The 15580-nt window shown below is 36.2% G+C and overlaps 2 protein-coding genes across 2 annotated transcripts; both read left to right on the top strand.

The window, feature by feature from the left end:
• The first annotated feature begins 1401 nt into the window (after window positions 1–1401).
• On the top strand, window positions 1402–6464 carry mylpfb (myosin light chain, phosphorylatable, fast skeletal muscle b). The gene is made up of 6 exons (XM_058061574.2): window positions 1402–1503; window positions 1597–1695; window positions 2847–3027; window positions 4846–4924; window positions 5450–5498; window positions 5593–6464. The coding sequence occupies exons 1-6, from the start codon at window positions 1501–1503 to the stop codon at window positions 5692–5694; spliced, it is 513 nt and encodes a 170-aa protein (XP_057917557.1). The 5' UTR covers window positions 1402–1500; the 3' UTR covers window positions 5695–6464.
• Window positions 6465–8328: 1864 nt separating this feature from the next.
• On the top strand, window positions 8329–13937 carry pgap3 (post-GPI attachment to proteins phospholipase 3). The gene is made up of 8 exons (XM_058061660.2): window positions 8329–8761; window positions 10600–10697; window positions 10806–10958; window positions 11048–11110; window positions 11302–11363; window positions 12992–13128; window positions 13221–13425; window positions 13516–13937. Exons 1-8 carry the CDS (start codon window positions 8539–8541, stop codon window positions 13577–13579), a joined length of 1005 nt encoding a protein of 334 aa, XP_057917643.2. The 5' UTR covers window positions 8329–8538; the 3' UTR covers window positions 13580–13937.
• The last annotated feature ends 1643 nt before the right edge of the window (window positions 13938–15580 follow it).

Below are 15580 nucleotides of genomic sequence, written 5' to 3'. Positions count from 1 at the left end.
AATAATAAAATATAATAATAATATAAAATATTAAAAAATGATAAATAAATTTATTTTTATTTATAGCATTTTTTTCCGTTTTTTTGAATTTTATTTTATTTTGTGAAAGCAAACTCTTCAACCGCTGTAACTGCTAAATTGTGAAGCCCAACTGCAAATACAAAAATTATTAATACCCATTTTCTGATGGGGGATGAAAATGTACTTTTAAGAATTTTGGGCTTGCTTGTATAATGTATGCACAATAATGCGCAATAATATACAATAACAATTAAAGATTTGTAGTCCACACAATCTACAAACATGGCCTCGGAATTAATTGTCATACTGACAAAAACTTCTATTTCCTGATATTGGATATTGATATATATACTTGAAATGACTTGTACGTATCAAATATATTCTTAATTGAAGCATGAATCCAAAAATTGCCTTGAGATGTATTAGAACTTGTCGTAGGTACATTGAAAAAAATGGAGTGTCGAGCAAAGCAAGGCGACAAGAATTTTCAAAGTAAGCTAAAATGGCTGAGAAAAAGAACGGTGACGGCAGGACGGCAGGGGGAGGCGAAGTCTATTTCAGTCGGTACAGCTGTCTTGTTTTTATGGTCTTTCTCGCTCGCTCTCTTTTCACCTTCACCGTGCCCTCCTCTGCTGGTGACCTTCTTTAACGAAGCCTTCAATAGGTTCTTACGACCACTTCAAGTACACTAAAGTCGACCCCGGAAAGCAATTACCGATAAAAAAGAATATATATTGATCCAATTAGAAGTATTCAGATGTCCTATCACAACCACCTATAAGTATTGATACATACCTTAACTGGACATTGACATGACTGACGGCAGCCAATGGAGCTCATATATGGAGTTAAGTGGGCGGGCTTTACTGTTGGAAAGCAACTATAACGGGCACGGGGTGAAGCAACCTAAATTAGTGCATTAGAGAAAATAAAGTGACATGTGACGAGTGAATGTATTAAATATGTCCGCCGGCTTCTGTGTCATGTTTACATTTCTCACAGGCCTTGTAGTCGCGTGCCAGGTCTTGGCGTCGAACCAAAGTCCGTCAGCCAACTGTTTTCAAGTTTCACGGCTGTTTATAAATCCTTCTACTCATCTCTCCCACCGAGACAGGTGATGATGCTGGGATATGCCACTCAAGATGCTAACTGCTATCAAAAAAACATAATAATTAGCCAATTAGGGCCATATTTGTCCGCACATGTTGGCACGGAAATCGCCTCATTCCAAGACTCTCTGATGCCTATTTTGGATCGTCAGTAAACTGATACGACTCCCTACGATCTCCTTGCACCGCCCCTTTTTCACTTACTTTCCCCTGAGCTCTGTTTTTCCTGCCAAACCTGATGCCGGAGCTAAAGTTAGCCCCCCAGCGGACCGGTATATAAGGCCCCTAGGGTCCATTGCGTACATGTCAGTCACATCGGCTTGGCGTAGGCTTCTCTTGTTGACCAACAACAAACCAACAAACTTGAGAAATGGTGAGTTTTTTCGTGGAGCGTTAGCAAGAAAGCATCACGTATTGAATCCCCCCCCCCGAAAAAGTCTAATATCTGCTTTACCTTCCATGCCAGGCACCCAAGAAGGCCAAGAGGAGGCAGCAGCAGGGTGAGGGTGGATCCTCCAACGTGTTCTCCATGTTTGAGCAGAGCCAGATCCAGGAGTACAAGGAGGTAACGTCTCTGAGTTCTTATGGGGGTCAGTTGCATGACAGGAGTGGGTGACCCCGCTGGAATGTTGCCCAACAGCTGATGGGATTAGCAATCAATAGAAGCATTGGATAAATAACATTGGATGCCTCAAAGTTGTTATTGTAATCCAACTCGTCTGCTTCTGAACAGCTACACACAAAAGTGTGAAAGTGTGTCCGAACAAGCATCTACTGTGCGGTCCGTGCTGTTGTGTTTCGGACAAATTGACAACACGGTGCCTTTGGTATTGAACTCGATAAGTCGTATTGAATGGAAATTTCTCACACAGCTAAATGCGTTCTAGACTGTAACTCTAAAATAGTTTGCCATATCACCGCAAAATTTGACACACACCTACAGGCGACTGACGAGCATAGGTGTGTCAAATTTGAGCAAGATTGGTTGAAAAAAATATTAAAAAAATATTTTTTTTTAAAAACATATCCACTGCAAGAGCCTGTAAGTCATTGAGAATTTGTCTAGTGATTATCAAACATTGAGGATATCTCTATTACATGTATGCTAGTATGTCTTCCAAAGCATTTGACCGCAACACATGGGGGGGTTTGGGGGAGGGGGCGCCATAGGTGTTTTTTGCATGATATTTTAGTCCTCACATAGCTCAAGTAGAGCGCAAAGGTGATGGAACATTGCACACAGAAGAAGAACAGTCAGTCACAAGGCCCAGTGGGAGGGGGTGGGACAGCTGTAATCAATACCCCCCCCCCCCTTGTCGAAATGTAATGTAATGCAATGGGCTTGTCTGGCATTCCGAGACCGTTTTAACACCTCGGGAAGACAAGTGGCCGACCAGCTGCCAAGTCCCTGGAAGGTTTCTGCCGCCATCTTTGGTTTCACTGCGGAGAAGTGCAACATTTTCTAATTTACACATGCCAATCATCACATTATTTTGATTTTTTTTTTATAACTGGTTCTCAAACTGTGCGATAACTACTGGTGGTGCTCGGACCGGTGCTGAGATATTAGAAACAATGAAATAATTGCACAAATTACAGCTCTATTAACCAAAACATTCCAGATGAATTACAAAAATGGCGGTACTTGCCAAATAAAAGTATTCCTGAGGTGGTACTCGGTGTCAAATATTTGACAACCATCATCTTGTATCGCAGGCTTTCACAATCATCGACCAGAACAGAGATGGCATCATCAGCAAGGACGACTTGAGGGATGTGCTGGCCACCATGGGCCAACTGAACGTGAAGAATGAGGAGCTGGAGGCCATGGTGAAGGAGGCCAGCGGCCCCATCAACTTCACCGTCTTCCTCACCATGTTCGGCGAGAAACTGAAGGGTGCGTTCAAAGTGCTGACTTCAACAACTTTTCAACTCTCAATTAGACCAGGGGTTCCAAAACTGGGAGTTGGGGTCCAGAAATGATTGAGCCATCATCAGTTTATGTACAGTATATGGTAATGGTAATGGTAATGGTAATGGTAATGGTAATGGTAATGGTAATGGTAATGGTAATGGTAATGGTTTTATTTCATTTGAACATGCATCAGATTACAATTGAATGCATCCCATAATCAGTTCACAGTTCCACATGTCCAAAAGGAGTAGGAAGAAGCAAAGCTTATTAAATCCTACCCCTCCATCTGGTACTTTTACAATTAGTAACTGTTACATTTGTTCACTTCCTGCTTTCCTAATTTAATTTAATTTAATTTAATTTAATTTAATTTAATTTAATTTAATTTAATTTAATTTAATTTAATTTAATTTAATTTAATTTAATTTAATTTAATTTAATTTAATTTAATTTAATTTAATTTAATTTAATTTAATTTAATTTAATTTAATTTAATTTAATTTAATTTAATTTAATTTAATTTAATTTAATTTAATTTAATTTAATTTAATTTAATTTAATTTAATTTAATTTAATTTAATTTAATTTAATTTAATTTAATTTAATTTAATTTAATCTTATACCTCATACCTCATACCTCATACCTCATACCTCGAACCTCGAACCTCGAACCTCGAACCTCGAACCTCGAACCTCAAACCTCAAACCTCAAACCTCAAACCTCAAACCTCAAACCTCAAACCTCAAACCTCAAACCTCAAACCTCAAACCTCAAACCTCAAACCTCAAACCTCAAACCTCAAACCTCAAACCTTAAACCTTAAACCTTAAACCTTAAACCTTAAACCTTAAACCTTAAACCTTAAACTATATTAGGAAAGCAGGAAGTGAACAAATGTAACAGTTACTGAGTGTAAAAGTTAATTTAATTTAATTTAATTTAATTTAATTTAATTTAATTTAATTTAATTTAATTTAATTTAATTTAATTTAATTTAATTTAATTTAATTTAATTTAATTTAATTTAATTTAATTTAATTTAATTTAATTTAATTTAACCTTATACCTTATACCTTATACCTTATACCTTATACCTTATACCTTAAACCTTAAACCTTAAACCTTAAACCTTAAACCTTAAACCTTAAACCTTAAACCTTAAACCTTAAACCTTAAACCTTAAACCTTAAACCTTAAACCTTAAACTATATTAGGAAAGCAGGAAGTGAACAAATGTAACAGTTACTGATTGTAAAATTTAATTTAATTTAATTTAATTTAATTTAATTTAATTTAATTTAATTTAATTTAATTTAATTTAATTTAATTTAATTTAATTTAATTTAATTTAATTTAATTTAATTTAACCTTACACCTTACACCTTACACCTTACACCTTACACCTTACACCTTACACCTTACACCTTATACCTTATACCTTATACCTTATACCTTATACCTTATACCTTAAACCTTATACCTTAAACCTTAAACCTTAAACCTTAAACCTTAAACCTTAAACCTTAAACCTTAAACCTTAAACCTTAAACCTTAAACCTTAAACCTTAAACTATATTAGGAAAGCAGGAAGTGAACAAATGTAACAGTTACTGATTGTAAAATTTAATTTAATTTAATTTAATTTAATTTAATTTAATTTAATTTAATTTAATTTAATTTAATTTAATTTAATTTAATTTAATTTAATTTAATTTAATTTAAATAATATATATTGTATATTATATATATTTATATTACGGCAATACATGATATATTTGTTTAATTTTTGTATTATATAGGCGCTGATCCCGAGGACGTTATCGTGAGCGCTTTCAAGGTCCTGGACCCCGAGGCCACTGGCTCCATCAAGAAGGAATTGTAAGCTTGCTATTCCATATTACACCATTTTTAAACATTTTTTTCCTGGAATTTAGACAGTTTTAAAAGTCAGTAAAGGTCAAGTGAATTTTCTGTGTCTGTAGCTTTAATGCTAATTAGGGTGTGTCTCCCAGAAGGACTACTTTTATCCTCTTTTTACTTCATTCATTCATTTTCTACCGCTTATCCTCACAAGGGTCGCGGGGGGGGGGTGCTGGAGCCTATCCCAGCTGTTTAACTGAGAGGCGGGGTACACCCAGCCAGCCAATCACAGGGCACATATAGACAAACAACCATTCACACTCACATTCATACCTATGGACAATTTGGAGTTGCCAATTAACCTAGCATGTTTTTGGAATGTGGGAGGAAACCGGAGTACCCGGAAAAAACCCACGCATGCACGGGGAGAACATGCAAACTCCACACAGGGTGAAATTGAACTCAGGTCTCCTAGCTGTGTGGCCTGCATGCTAACCACTCATCCAACTTTTGCATAATCTTTGTCTTATTTTCCTTCTTCAGCCTTGAGGAGCTCCTGACCACCCAGTGCGATAGGTTCACCGCTGAGGAGGTGAGCTTCAATTTCTTGATCGAACCCCAAAACGTGACGTGACGTTACGAGCGCATCCATTGTAAGCCATCTCTTTCTTTAACGTGTCCTCCAGATGACCAACCTGTGGGCTGCCTTCCCCCCTGATGTGGCTGGCAATGTGGACTACAAGAACATCTGCTACGTCATCACACACGGAGAGGAAAAGGAAGAGTAAAACTTACCTTTCTGCAAAAACCTCCGCCTTACCCGCCTTACCCAAGCAAAACACACCATCAACTCTCTCCGACGCACACGCACCCACCTAGCCTACTTGTTCCTCTCGCCAGCTAACTCCGGGAAAGAGACTCCTTTATCGAGGACTTGAAGGCCGTGGTGGTGTTTGTGTGTGAGTACCAACAACAGGGGAACATGATTATTTTCAAATAAAAAAAATAATCTTGTGACATTGAAATGAAACACTCTCTCTCTCCATCTCTGTCCCATGTCTCTTTGACCCTTGACCTTTATCCATTCTGTTCATGCATGTTGAGGCTGGCAGTGCATGCATCATACCTACAAAATGTCATGTATGCATATGCAGTCCAGTGTATACTGTGGCCTTTTAGAATGTACGTATCTTGGGTGCTGTGATGCATGCAAAGTCGTTTACTTGAAACAAGTAAACAGTCTGACCCCCCCATTTTGGTCTGTTAGCCTCAACCTTGCATACAGTTTTTAATGGATTCCTCCTTTTTTTTGTGACAGAGAAGAATGTGCACTAGAATAGTCTGCCAACTTTTCTCTTTTACAGTTAAAATGACTAAAACTGCGGGGATTTTATGAATTTTTGCAGTTTTAAATGAACATAAAGGATAGAGATGGTGAAAGATGAGGAAGGAGGAAGGGGGGGGCTGGAAAGTAAAAGTTTCTTCTTGCCCTCTTGCTGCTGCTGTTGTGACTGTCTGTTTCTCCACTGTAACAAAGAAAGAAGTACAAATAAATCCACTATCTTTCGTACAATATTGTGTCTTTTGGTTTAAAATTGGGGCATGCCCCCCCCCCCCCCTCCCAGTCCCGGAATAGAGCGATGGCCACACACTGACTGCAATATGTAGCATGATGCTTTTCATTTTTGGAAGTGGATCCATGTCCAAGTGAAGAAGGTGTGCAACGACATGTCGGTTAGTTTCATTGCAAAAAAAAAAAAAAAAGTTTAATCGCAGTTTCATTGAGTCTGTCGGAATAGCAAAAAAAAAAAATAATTATATAATAATAATTTGTATTTGACAGAAATTCAAATACAAATTATTTTTATTTTTTTATTTTTTTTGTTTAAATTCCGTGTTAGTCCTGACACGTCACTGCTAAGTAGCCGCTTTCTTTTTTTTAATATATATTTTATTACAAACTTCAATTAAAAAACAGTACAAAACAGTATAAGCAGAATTACAGGAACATAAAAGTGCAATAATACAGAACAATAATATTAATAAGAAAAAGTAAATAACAAAGGATATTGCTTGAAAATAAGAACAGCAAAAATAAAAATAGAAAACATAAGCTTGTTCTTCATAAGAATTGTTTTTAGGACGTTCTCCAATGTATAAAAAGTTTTTACTGCTTTTCTGTTTTTGATTATCAGCTCCATTGATTCATACAATATCTTCAGTTCAGAAGTAGCAGCTTTCAAATGAACGCTGTCCCATACCGGGTCACGTGACGTTACCAGGAAGTAACCAGAACCAGGAACAAAACGCATTCTCTCTTCAAAATAAAACATTATTGTCGCTATTTAGCAATAAAATACACCACTATAAAAACGACTGTTAATTTTTATACATGTATAAGAGTTTACTACTGACTTTAGATAAAAATATATTGTTTTAGCAACAAAAAACAAGGACAATAGCATACCGAATACATTTATTTTGGAGTTTTCATTCAGAAAGGAGGGTTGTGCGTGATATTTGACCACCGCCAACGGAGCAAGGGGCTACTGCGTGGGTATCACTCGAACAGACTATTATCAACCACAACCCACATCTCAAGGCTAAATGGCGGTTTGGTGATGTGGACCGTTGGTTACGGACTTTCTCGCTGTCGCCTCGCCGTGCCTTCGTGAGTCCTGACGGGCCGAAGTAGCCGCTTTTAAATGAACGCTGTCCCATACCGGGTCACGTGACGTTACCAGGAAGTAACCAGAACCAGGAACAAAACGCATTCTCTCTTCAAAATAAAACATTATTGTCGCTATTTAGCAATAAAATACACCACTATGGAAACAACTGTTAATTTTTGTACATGTATAAGAGTTTACTCTTGACTTTAGATTAAAATATATTGCTTTAGCAACAAAAACAGGGACAATAGCATACTGAATACATTTATTTTGGAATTTTCATTCAGAAAGGAGGGTTGTGCGTGATATTTGACCACCACCAAAGGAGCAAGGGGCTACTGTGTGGGTATCACTCGAACAGACTATTATCACTCACAACCCACATCTCGAAGCTAAAAGGCGGTTTGGTGATGTGGACCGTTGGTTACGGACTTTCTCCATATCGCTGTCGCCTCGTCGTGCCTTCGTGAGTCCTGACGGGCCGAAGTAGCCGCTTTTAAATGAACGCTGTCCCATACCGGGTCACGTGACGTTACCAGGAAGTAACCAGAACCAGGAACAAAACGCATTCCCTCTTCAAAATAAAACATTATTGTCGCTATTTAGCAATAAAATACACCACTATGGAAACAACTGTTAATTTTTGTACATGTATAAGAGTTCACTCTTGACTTTAGATTAAAATATATTGTTTTAGCAACAAAAACAGGGACAATAGCATACTGAATACATTTATTTTGGAATTTTCATTCAGAAAGGAGGGTTGTGCGTGATATTTGACCACCACCAAAGGAGCAAGGGGCTACTGTGTGGGTATCACTCGAACAGACTATTATCACCCACAACCCACATCTCGAAGCTAAATGGCGGTTTGGTGATGTGGACCGTTGGTTACGGACTCCCTCCATATCGCTGTCGCCTCGCCGTGCCTTCGTGAGTCCTGACGGGCCGAGACCCACCATGGCCTCGCCGTCACCCCACTGCACATCTGTCAGGCCGTCCGCTGTGGTGCCGGTGGTCCTCGTCGTGCTCTTGATAATATCGGCGACCACTGTACATTCCTCCCAGGGCGACAAAGAACCGGTGTACCGAGACTGCGTGAAACAGTGTGTCCAAACCAACTGCACCGGAGCTCGGCTAAGGTGGTACCAGACAGCCCAGCCGCAGTATATGGCGCTGACAGGTGAGATGCTGTTGTTGTTGTTAGCGTGGGTGTTTACTTGCTACATTCCAACACTTGCTAAATCAGCATTTGCTCAACAAACTCTTCTCATTGAATCGTAATTAGTGTTAATTATCTCACGGGAATGTAGGGAAATTGAAGACCGATAAATGGATATATAAACAAAACAGCTAGTTTCCTTTATCATGACCACAAACTATTATATCGTCTTTGTTAACAGCTAAAGCCATTAATGATAGCTAGCTAGCACCTCCTTGTGGGACAGGAACACGCTTTAAACCGGTTTTTCTTGCATTTCTACTTGTATCTATAGTGTATCTCAGTCATTCTGGTTTTATCACTAACAAAGTATGGTGAAAGGACAGGATTAAAACTGGGCCTTAACTCAGTTACCCATACCCATCATGAAGGGGTGTCCAAAGTCCGGGCCAGGGGCCGTGTGTAACCCACAGCTAGCTTTTTATCGGCACATGGAATAGGGTTGGGTATTTTAAGTGGCACCCAGATCTGTGTCTTTTTGTCTAGTGTAATCTAAAAATAAGTTTAATGCTTAATGTGACTTATTAGCAAGTTAGGATGAGAGGTGGGCAATGCTATCAATTGTGGTATAGATGAATAATGAATGATTTTGTGATTTTTCAATTTCTTCATCATGGTAATGGTTTTATATCATTTGAACATGCATCAGATTACAATTAAGTGCATCACATAATCAGTTCACAGTTCCACATGTCCAAAAAGTTTTTCTAAACTTTAAACATCTTTTTTTTTTAATTTCATCACAGTTTATTTTGTTAATGGTGCCTTTAATAAGTCCCCGCATATCGACTTTTAGAGTAACACGATCAATGGGCCAAGTATGTAATTTTTGTGTTGTTACTGTGTACATTATGTACACTTGCACAATGGTAATGGTAATGGTTTAATTTCATTTGAACATGCATCAGATTACAATTGAATGCATCCCATAATCAGTTCACAGTTCCACATGTCCAAAAGGAGTAGGAAGAAGCAAAGCTTATTAAATCCTACCCCTCCATCTGGTACATTTACGATCAGTAACTGTTACATTTGTTCACTTCCTGCTTTCCTAATATAGTTTAAGAGTTTTTTTAATTTAAATTTTAATTTAATTAAATTTTTTATGTAATTTATATATATGTAATTTATATATATTTTTAAAATTACATTTTCAAAAAAAAATATTTTTTAAAAATTATTTAATTTAATTTAATTTTTTATTATATATCATTTATATCATTAAATGTAGTGTAATTTAGCAGTTAAAATTCAAATACAAAGATATAAATAAAATATTATTTTAACCAAATGAAATGAAATTATGTACATGGACAAATTTAATTGAATAATTAACTAAAAAAAATTTTTTTTTTTTTTTTTTGGCACGTAATGACCATACAATGACATAATGGGTACCATAGTGTCGATATAGTGATTATATATATAGCACATCATGACTGGTTCAAGACTCTTCTTCATGGTAATAATAATAATAATAATAATAATAATACATTGTATTTGTATAGTGCTTTTCAGAGTACTCAAAGACGCTTTACAGTAGAGAATAAAAATAGAAAACAGAGTAAATGATGCATTAAAATACAATATCCAAACATTAATTCAGAGCTAAAACAAGGCTAAAAGCGGGGCGGGGTGCAGCAGTCGGGTATAAAAAGTTAGACGTTAAAAACGGATTTAAACAGGTGGGTTTTGAGTTGTCTTTTGAATAAAACACAATAAAACACAGGACATTACTGTTAGCACATTACATTTAGCAGAATAGGGGACATTTAAATGCCAGATTCCTTGTCTTTTAGGTTGGACTTGTCGTGATGACTGTCGCTATGAGTGCATGTGGACCACAGTGGGTCTTTACCAGGCTGGGGGGTACAGGGTCCCGCAGTTCCACGGCAAGGTTCAAAAATCTGTATTATTACAATAAAACCATACACTGTATCTTCATGGCAAGATGGAACCCTTACAAAGATAATAATAATAATAATACGTGTGTTTCTGTTCTTAGTGGCCGTTTGCTCGCTTTCTTTGCTTCGAGGAGCCGGCGTCCGCCCTCGCTTCGCTCCTCAACGGCCTGGCCTGCCTTCTCATGCTGCTGCGCTACAGGAGCACCGTACCACGACAAAGCCCCATGTTCCACACCATCAACGCCTTCTCTTTGGTCTGGCTATCCCTTTTTTCATTTAATCCTATATTCCTAATATATCCTCATCATAAACGACTGCTTATTCCAATGTATATTTTTCACAGGTGTCCCTCAACGCCTGGTTCTGGTCCACAGTGTTCCACACACGGGACACCTTCCTCACTGAGGTAAAATGTCACTCAGCCTGGTATGGTTTTGTTAAATATGTTCCTGCTGAGAGGTGTTCTGCAATTTAATTGACTTAGGAGCTTAGCTAATGAGTAAGGTCCTAATGCTAATTACTTAGAAGCTTTCCAGCACTGGAGCGTCGATCTTGATCTTGATCTTGATCTTGATCTTGCTTTGTGTTCCTTTGCAGAAAATGGATTATTTCTGTGCTACAGCAGTAATTCTCTACTCCATTTATTTATGCTGTGTCAGGTAATTATTCAAGTCAATTTGTACATATGCATAATTTCATTTCATTTGGTTAAAATAATATTTTATTTATATCTTTGTATTTTAATTTACGTCATTTCATATCGTTTGGTTTGTTGCTATTGTGTAGTTTAGATTACATAAGTGTTTCAAATTTAGTTCTTATTAGGAGAATTATGATTTCAGGGAAGAAGTACATTTCTATGCTAGGACTACGTTAAAAAGCCATAGCATTTCAGTATGTGGAATCAAACTATGGAATGGATTGAGTAAGACCCTCAAACAATGCACAACGATGAGCCAATTCAAGAAACAATACAAGCAGTTGATGTTTGCTAAATACAAGGATGAAGAGTCTTGAACCAGTCATGATGTGCTATATATATATCACTATATTGACACTTACTATGGTACCCATTATGGCATTGGATGCTCATATCACCTCCTACTTCGGTACGTGACAATTTTTTTTTAATAAAAAAATGTCTAGGTAATTATTCAAGTAAATTTGTCCATGTACTGTACATAATTTCATTTCATTTGGTTAAAATAATATTTTATTTATATCTTTGTATTTAAATTTATGTTTTATTTTGTTCATTTGTTCACTTCCTGCTTTCCTAATATAGTTTAAGGGTTTTTTTAATTTTGATTTTAATTTAATTTTTAAAAAATGTAATTTTAAATTAAATTTTTAATTAAATTTTTTTATTTTTAATTTTAAATTAATTTAAAATTTGAAATTTAAAGTTTAATTTAAAATTAAATGAAAAAAATTAAATAAAAAAAAAAACCAAAAAAACCTTAAACTAGATTTTGTTCACTTCCTGCTTTCCTAATATAGTTTTTTGTGTGTTTCTTTATTTTAATTTTAATTTATTAAAAAAAAATAATTTTAAATTGAATTTTTAATTTAAAAATTACTATTTTAAATTTAATTTAATTTAAAATTAATTTAAAAATTTAAATTTTTAAATTCAAAATTTAATTTAAAATCAAATGAAAAAAATTAATTAAAATTAAAATAAAAAAAAACAAAAACAAAACCTTAAACTAGATTAAAAGTACCAGATGGAGGGGTAGGCTTTAATAAGCTTTGCTTCTTCCTACTCCTTTCGGACATGTGGAACTGTGAACTGATTATGTGATGCATCCAATTGTAATCTGATGCATGTTCAAATGAAATAAAACCATTACCATGTATATGTTAATTAAATTAAATTAAATTAAATTAAATTAAATTAAATTAAATTAAATTAAATTAAATTAAATTAAATTAAATTAAATTAAATTAAATTAAATTAAATTAAATTAAATTAAATTAAATTAAATTAAATTAAATTAAATTAAATTAAATTAAATTAAATTAAATTAAATTAAATTAAATTAAATTAAAAACTATATTAGGAAAGCAGGAAGTGAACAAATGTAACACTGATTGTAAAAGTACCAGATGGAGGGGTAGGATTTAATAAGCTTTGCTTCTTCCTACTCCTTTCGGACATGTGGAACTGTGAACTGATTATGGGATGCATTCAATTGTAATCTGATGCATGTTCAAATGAAATAAAACCATTACCATTACCATAGATGACAAATGCTTTTTTCCACCGACTGCATGTCTTTGCCAGAACGTTGGGTCTGAGGCACCCTGGGGTGTCCAGCATCGTGGGGGTGCTGCTCATATTGGCCTTCACGTCGCACGTTTCCTACCTGACATTCGTCAGTTTTGACTACGGCTACAACATGGCTGCTAACGTCACCATCGGTAGGACTGTGTGGCTGCTACTTATAAGCGTAGAATTATTATGTAAAAGATGACTTGATGACATTTTTGTATTGCGTACGATCGATTTAAAGGCATGGTGAACCTCCTGTGGTGGCTGTGCTGGTGCTGGAGGAACAGACGTACGCTGCCCTACTGGTGGAAGTGTGGCCTGGTGGTGCTGCTGCTTCACGGTCTGGCACTGCTGGAGCTCCTCGACTTCCCACCGCTGCTCTGGGTCCTGGATGCACACGCGGTTTGGCACCTGAGCACCATCCCTGTGCACTTCCTTTTCTACAGGTCCTCCTCTTTTTTTCTTCCTGTTTGATTTCGATTTTCAAAAACATCAACTCAAACTGTCCGTCTTCTTTGTCCCTCCCCCATATTCAGTTTCCTGATTGACGACAGCCTCTACTTACTAAACACAGAGAAGCTGGGTGTCAAAGTCGAGTAGGAGCACCGTTGCACCCTCCCCAAACATGGAAGCCGGACTTAAACCAGACTTAAAGTAGCTCCGCCTCCCTAAATGACCTGCATGACACCTTCCACCTCCATCAGGCACAAGTGTTTACATTTTTCTTGTTTTATTTTGTGTATTTATTTTTTTTATATGATCATAATAACATTTGCCTTATCATTCATCCCAAGTGGAAAACGGTGTAAGAGAATTTTCAAGCTTTGGGCATGAACTCATGAATATTTTTTTTTTACTTTGCACGAATGCAGTTTGTGCCGGCTGTCGATAGGTGGCGACAAATCACCTTCAGCGTGTATTAGGGGACAAAAGCTGTGCCCTCAGTCCGGTGGATTGTTCTAGAAAGAATGAAAAGTGGTGGGTGGGTGGGGTTATGTTTGAAGGTTTTTTTTTTAGCTGACAGTGATATTTCTTTTCCAACCTTTATTTTGTGCCTATGTTGCTGCTTTTTAAAATCACATCTCAATGATTTAAGTACATTTTTGTCACTTGCTCGCTTAATTATTTTTAAATTTTACGTGTTTTGACCTTGATCATTTTATTCACCTGGAATGCCTTTTAGTGTGGAAAAACAGTGTTGAAAATGATGGTGTTTGAATGATGATTGATAATAGATTTTGATTTACTGCAGTATAGCGAACACTTCATCCTCCATTTTACTGCTTGTAAAATGAGCTGTAGTCATAGCATGAACGTTTCCACCCCACCCTGAACCCCCCCTGCTTCATTTTTCTTTTTCCATATGTGCATTTTAGGGATGCTTGCATGTTTTGTTTTGTGTTAGGAGTCCACGGTCAAGCCTTTGTAGCTCTGCTTGACATTGCGGACAATGGCCACTACAGTGTGTTGTTTTTTGTTTTGTTGTTCGACACATCTAGATGGTCCCTAAACCCTTTCTGTGTGTAAATGTACTGTACGGTTTTAAAGTACACAATACTGTACATCAAATGAATGCAGTTGAATACATCAGCCGTGCAGTGGAGCCTTTTTCAAAATGAATTGATAGATTTTTTTTACCCTTATAGGTACCAAAACAGCCCCACCCAGAAATGTGTCTTAAAAATGTATATAAAATTGTTTTCACTTTCATCACATCAAATTTTAAGAAGTTTAAATGTAAACAGAATTATTTTTCTTTAAAAAAAAAAAGTTTTATGCCCTTTGTGTCAAAAGAGAGAGGATGGAGCTCTGGCGTCCCCTGGTGGTTGGTTGTGTCATCGCACCTGAACTCATGTATTCTTTATTTTTAAAGGTATATGCTAGGTATTCGTTTGAAAAGCATAAAATGAGAATCAGCGGGACAATCCATGTTGAGGATAAATATTGTAGACATATACAAATCATACATTTTTTATACAGTTGGCCATTTTAAAATGGGTAATTGTTAGAAATGATGTGGGCGGGGACAAGTCATGATGGACACTTCTATAAAAACAATGCTTATCCTCAAACAATTTGAGGATACTTTATTAAAAATCAAAGCAAGCTCATTAATTTCTTTGGGATATGGGTTATGATTCCTCCGAAATGATATTTCATTGTTGTTTTCTTTTTTTTACTTTCTATACTTTCCAAAAAGTAGCCGCTAAAGTTACAACTGAATATTTTTATGGAATTTTGTTATTATGCAATAAATTGTGCTATGGACCATCTCGCCCAAAGACATCTGGGATAGGCTCCAGCATATCCGCGACTCTAGTGATTATAAGCGGCATAGAAAATATATGGATGGATATTCAATTGTACTTTTAGTGGCTACTTTTTTTGGAGAGGCTGCTTTTTTTTAATACACCCTGTACATTCGACAGTTTCCTTACTTAATACTGCCCCCTAGCAGCCACCTTGTGCACTACAACCACTGCCTCCACTTCACATACAGTATTATACAGGATTTCCTCCAAGAAATAAAATATTCTTTATTCATAAAGGATGTGGCTCACTTGTGTGATTTCTTTTTTAGTATTAAAAAATTACCTTTTA

The sequence above is a fragment of the Doryrhamphus excisus genome, unplaced genomic scaffold (assembly GCF_037039965.1).
Source record: "Doryrhamphus excisus strain RoL-2023G ecotype Guam unplaced genomic scaffold, RoL_Dexc_Guam_v1.1 HiC_scaffold_24, whole genome shotgun sequence".
Taxonomy (NCBI): domain Eukaryota; kingdom Metazoa; phylum Chordata; class Actinopteri; order Syngnathiformes; family Syngnathidae; genus Doryrhamphus; species Doryrhamphus excisus.
Note: the sequence above shows the minus strand (reverse complement) of the source record. Positions and strands in the feature narration are given on the sequence as shown.